The sequence below is a fragment of the Lactuca sativa genome, chromosome 2 (assembly GCF_002870075.4).
Source record: "Lactuca sativa cultivar Salinas chromosome 2, Lsat_Salinas_v11, whole genome shotgun sequence".
NCBI lineage: Eukaryota > Viridiplantae > Streptophyta > Magnoliopsida > Asterales > Asteraceae > Lactuca > Lactuca sativa.
In genome coordinates this window covers 77,078,521-77,084,883 of record NC_056624.2, presented here as the reverse complement: position 1 = coordinate 77,084,883, position 6,363 = coordinate 77,078,521, and the positions used below count along the sequence as shown (strand labels likewise).

The window sequence follows — 6,363 nt, the reverse complement described above, 5'->3', positions numbered from 1 at the left end:
AATTAAATGTTGAATTGAAAGAACCAAAAACGAATTTTTGTTGTTAACTGTTGAATCGTGTTGATTATTGACGAAGATCGATGATTGATTAGCACTGGATGATGTTGATGATGGTTTAATTGAAGAAATCTGGATGATTGTTGAAAGTTGGAGAAGAAATTTGGATGATGAACGATGAATGGGTTTGAACTACAGATACGTATTTGAGATTGAAGGTTGTTCTCATATTTACAAGTTTGCCACTGTGTCTTTTTATGCTTGAATAAAATGAGTGGCTGAGAATGATTCCCCCATTATCAACCTTTTTTATTTTCTCAATTGAACCCACCTCTCTCTCTCTCTCTCTCTCTCTCTCTCTATATATATATATATATATATATATATTTGAAAATATTTTGACATGTTCTAAATTAATGACATTATCTTAAGTTTTTAAAATGTAATCTTAATTCATCCAAAATTTAACGAAGTTACCATATTTTTTTTGTCTCAAATTCATTTTCAACTAAGATTCAATGACCATTATTTTATTGTCACTATGTTTTTTTAACTTATGTATATTCATAAGTAGTTAATGACCATAATTATTTGACCATCAAATTTCTTAATAACCACTTAGTGAGGCGTTAGTGATGACAATGATAGTATTATCATTAAATTTAAAGTAAATAATTAGTCAAACCGCATGTAAACCGCATAAACCGCCCGCACCAAACCGCACCGCATAATGCGGTTTTGAACGTTCGCGGTGCAGTCTGCGGTTTCTAAATAACTTTAACCACATATGCGGTGCGGTTCGCGGTTTTTGCTCTAAACCGCACCGCGCACACCCCTAAATTCTCTTAGTATTCAAGGATGTGATATTAAGGGCCTTGGCAATATGTTTTAGTAATAACTTACACCTAAATATTGTTTTATTTCGAAATACAAAAAAAAATTAAAAAAATTAAAAAGATAAAAATAATTAAAATTTGAAAGTGGGCTGGGTTACCTGGTCCTAGGGTGGCTCTTGCATACACATACCTTTGGAAGTCAAAATCAAACATACTGTTAGTTTCTATTTTGAAAATTTCTTTTGCTTTTTTAATTTTGTAGAAAACTGTACGAACGCTTGCACGGTCAACAAATTATAAACATCAATTGGCTTATTACTTTAAGTTTTTCCTCATCTTGAAATATTTTTGATGATTTTAAGATTGAGTTTCCGAATTTGTATTGATATATTATTTGAGATGCAGTGTTTTAGCATATTTGTAGACTGTCGGTTTACTATTATTTATGTAAGATTCTTCACAGAGGAGTGAGAATAAATGGTGTCTTTTGGTCTTCTGTAAGCAAACTAAGCAAACGGGTGAACATAATGGGATATACCATCTGTAAGTTGATCTGGCTTTTCCTTTAATGGGATTGGGTGCCATATGTTTGATAAAATGCCTAAGAGACTATGTTGTGGTTCATTTATACAGGAAAATATCAAACTACGCTCATAACTCATAAGGTTATCTAAAATTAAATTCCTATATCTTTTTCACATGCAACTGGTTTGATTTGTTAGGATTAGGATTGATTGCTTATACTTTGTTATCATGCATATTGATAAGGTGTTATGGTGAAAGAAGAATTATCCTAGGATGTAGATGATGGTGTTGGAGATAAGTATCAGAGTAAATTAATAGATGTTGATGGGAACTAGATAAAGAGAGAAACAAGGTAATAAATTGCTCTACAAATAATGATCATGACGAAGAACAAAATTAGCACCATTGTCACCATGATGTAGAGGTTAACTAGAGTAGCTATCATGTTAGTTGTTACCATTATGGAGATGTAAAAGCTCTTGAAGATGAAATTGAAGAAAAGACCCAGATGTTTGATAAGATTATGAGGATTAAAGAGGTTGTTAATAATACACCCAATGAGGTATTTCCCTATTACTTTACTAATTTAATCGAACAAATAAAAGGAAGCAAAGGCATGTAAGAAGCACAAATTTTCATTTCACCAACTTCAGATAATGGCAAAACTCCTTCGTAATCGAAGGAGATCAAACGGCATTATGTTGATGCTGCAGCTGAAACACGCCAAGGATGAGGTGACCATTTATTAATAATGTATTAACTACTCGACACTTTATATTACTGTAAAAAGTTGTGTTTCAACCTTGCACAAATTGGTTAATAAATAAACTATCTCAAAAATTGGCCTAAGTGAAAAGACTTGCCAATTTACTTTCATTTCTTCGAGTGTTGTAGCATTTTAATTCTGTTTTTCTAAATTCTGGCATCACATAAAATAAATTACGACACGGGGCCTTTGGCCTTTTGAGTTGCGTAGTATATATATATAAAACGTAAGTCTTTACAAAACAAACAATAATTTATAAATGCAAATTTTGTTATTGGTTTGTTATCAACATTTTAAATCCAATTACAAAGTACAGACAAACAATATATATATATATATATATATATATATATATATATATATATATATATATATATATATATATATATATATATATATATATATATATATATATATATATATATCATTTTCACTTAATCCCGAAACGTGACAAACTTCTATTCCTTGAAATTCCAAATCCTGCATAACAATTTGTGCATCAAGCGTCCTCTTAAATTTTTTTCTCCATCACGAGGTTGTTTGTCGCTCGAGATCTTTTCAGCAATCTCGGTGACGATGGTGGATTCTCCCCTATACAGATTTCAGTATATTATTAGGAACTTAATTGAAATGAAAATTCTAGAGTAATTACCTTCGAATGAACCACAATATGTGATTAGTACTGTTAGGGAGGAGGGAGTCGTTCCCATTGAACCCACTGAATCCACTGCCACATCAGCTTTTCTTTTTGATTTTTTCTTCATCTTTCCGAATCCACAACACACCGAAATCCTATCTTTTTCAACCCACTCAACCCACTCGATTAAAAAAAAAAATACTAAATAGCTAAAGTACAAGTCTTAAAACATATGGTACAAGAGAAAATGAAAGAGAGAAAGTAGAGAGAGAGGATGAAGTGGGTTCGTGAAACCAATTAAACAACTCGTCATAAGAGAAAGTGGTACCGGCGGTAACTCTATTGCTAATTAAGATTTTAGCTTTATTATTTTGTATATATTTTTTTAATTGAGTGGGTTGAGAAAGATAAGATTTCCGTGTGTTGTAGGTTCAGAAAGATGCAGAAAAATCAAAGAGAAAAGCTGATGTGGCAGTGGGTTCAATGGGAACGACTTTCTCCTCCCTTATATATACGCTCGATCCTATTATTCAGCTCTATTTATGATCATCGAAGAGCTAAGCTATTTTTTTGACGATTATTAATATTATATTAAAATAAGACTACCAAGACACTAAAAGAAATACAAGTATTAGGGCGACGATTTTATGGCGACCAAACCTTTAGCGATGACATCAAGTCAAACGTTTTTAGGGAGACACGTCTTTAGTGGGGACTTAATTGTTAAGAAATAACTAGGGTTTAGACCATTCATGCGTTGGTGCGGAAGATCCGGTATGTTAAAAAATGTAGTTTGGCACCATATATACCATTGAGATATTTAAATCATGTAAAGTGGAAAACAAAAATATCAAAATAAAATATGGATACAAACAATTAACATTATAATGTATAAAATACTAATAATTTAACTTTAAAATTATAATTGGTGAAAACTGTTAAATAAAAATTAATTAAGGAGAAAGAATATAAATATATATAAATTTTACAACTATAAGGATAAAAATTGATATATCAAAATTAGTTCAGGATACAAAATATAAAAAAAGATAAAAGTAGAGGTAGAAAAATGTAAAAAAACCCAAGTATGAAAACTTAAAAAATGACTATGCTTACGTGGAATGAATAGTGAATTGTCTCACATAATTATTTTGGTAATTAGTATATATATATATATATATATATATATATATATATATATATATATATATATATATATATATATATATATATAACTAGTTTATAACCCGTAGGAACCACGGTTATAAAATTAATTAAATTTTTATAGTAAAATTTAAAATTATTAATCAGTTATTTTAAATAAATTATTAATTTAAGAGATATTTTTTTAGTTATGCGAAATTATAATCGTTGATTCAAATAAATATGTAAAATTAATTTTTAATATATATTAGACATTTTTTATTTGTGAATTAATGAAAACATTAATATAAAATTTAAATTTTAAAATAGAGAATAAATATATTGACAAATAAAATCACATTATTGACAAGTGGCTACACATTTATTAAGATATCTAATATGATGACACATGACAAAAGAACTATTTTTTTATTAATATAGGGATTTGGTTTTTTATTTTTATTTATTTGATTATTTTTGTGTTTTAAATTGTACACCTACTTTGTAGGTAGACATTAATGCTTATCTTTAAAAGCCGGTGTTTGTAACGGTGTTGGGAGATAATTCGATCTTTTACTAACACTACAAGAATACCAAGCTATCCCGACGACAAAAGTCGTCGTTACAGGTCACCCTATGCCGACGACATGTAGTCGCCATATCTTTTGAAACTTTTGACCAATTTCCTTTGACCACTATATCTGTGCTAACGACACGTCGTCGCCATAGGTTTGGCGATGACGACATCTTTACCGACGACTAGTCGTTGGAATAAGTGACGCTATCACGACGACATCTATACCGACGACTCTATTGACCTATGCCAACACGACTACGCCGACAACTCTATACCGACGACAAGTCGTCAGTATACCGTATACCGACCACAAGTCGTCGGGATAGAGTCCGAAATTGTCGTCTCCATAGGGTTTAATTGTTGTAGTAGCCCATACAACCAAAAAGTCGAGGGTAAAGACGATTAGTTTTGTTGTTACAAATCTTTATCATTGATTCCACGTAATTCATGTGTCTAAATAGGTGTAATATGTGCAAGGTGTCTAGTTTTACTTGCAAACCTATTCATGAAATCGAAGTCAGATTTTGTAGGTAAGTTTGAGCATGCATTAGGAATACAAGCAACATTAATAACAAAATAAACGTTGTTCCTAATGTTTCCACTTTACCCCCGATTTTCTTTTTTATCGTCTGTGCATATCATGTACAAGAATTAGAAAAAAAAAAAAAAAAAAAGGTGATGAGGTTTTGGTAGCCATGATTAAATTCCTGTGAAAACTGAAAAATAGGAAAACTTACCCATTGTCAACCGAGACGTGCCAGCCAGATAAGTCGGATGCAGCAACTAAGGCTTTCCTCCAGTTGTTCACTTTGTTCAATTCTCCCCTAAACATCTTCTCGTGTCCCTGAAAGGCAATATCAAAGTCTCCTTTCTGCCCACGCACATGTGATGGGTCTACGTGATAGAAAACCGGAAACACCTTCTGCCCCACCTGATTTTGGCATTCCATGATTTTGACAAGTTCATCCAAACACCATGTAGAGTGCGCATAGTTTTTAGAGAAAACAACCACTACAAACCTCGATTCTTCAATGGCTTTCAGCAGCTCTGGAGAGATCCGTTTTCCTTTATCTAGCGCCTTGTCGTCTCTGAAGGCATGTATTCCTTTTTGAATTAGAGCCGAATAAAGATGATCTACAAAGTTGTTGCGAGTGTCTTCGCCTCTAAAGCTTAGGAACACGTCATATCTACATCTTTTAGTTGGTACAGAAAATGATGAAGAAAGAAATGACATGACAAAAGCCATTGAAGGTTTCAAATAATTGAAGAGCCAAAATGCAAATACTTGAATGCAGAAAACAAGTAATGGTCTTGCATCTGCAGGACGACTTCTTTTTATACTAGAATTTTTTCCATTCGGCCATGTGTTATTAAATCTACTAGTGGTGTCTTCGGGGGACGAGGTCTTTTACTCTAAATTCCATCTCATTTCAAATGGAATCTTGGAAAAAACCACTAACTTAAATTTCTGCAAGTTGATAGCACCAAACGTGGTATGGTTGTCATATTGACTTTAAGCGTAAACTTAATAGCTTATGTGGAACATATATAGATGATTTGCTAGAAGTCCTTTTAGAGGAGTGAGAGAAAAAGAAAGGGGCCAAAATAAGTCCAACATAAAAAGGATGTAGAACTTGGAGATGTGCGACACATCCATGGACCAGAGCTTTTGAAAGGTCATTTGCCCCTGGGTTAATCCACAATCTCCGGCCACTCTCCATGCCTCCAAATTTCGATTTTCCTGAATTTCGACCCATTCTGGTAATTTTCATGACTCTTCCGTTTGATAGTTTCTGTCTGGGAAAGTTCTGTCTGGTAAAGTGTTGTCTGGGAAAGTTTTATGACTGGGAAAGAAACCATGCTGTTTGATTGTACATCTGAT

At 32.4% G+C, this 6,363-nt stretch overlaps 1 protein-coding gene across 1 annotated transcript; it reads right to left on the bottom strand.

Annotated features, from left to right (window-relative positions):
• Nucleotides 1-2,547: 2,547 nt before the first annotated feature.
• LOC111898745 (disease resistance protein RPV1) lies at nucleotides 2,548-6,105 on the bottom strand. Its single transcript, XM_023894615.3, has 2 exons — nucleotides 5,219-6,105; nucleotides 2,548-2,715 (listed from the first exon to the last, which is right to left on the bottom strand). Exons 1-2 carry the CDS (start codon nucleotides 5,725-5,727, stop codon nucleotides 2,583-2,585), a joined length of 642 nt encoding a protein of 213 aa, XP_023750383.1. The 5' UTR covers nucleotides 5,728-6,105; the 3' UTR covers nucleotides 2,548-2,582.
• Between the last annotated feature and the right edge of the window lie 258 nt (nucleotides 6,106-6,363).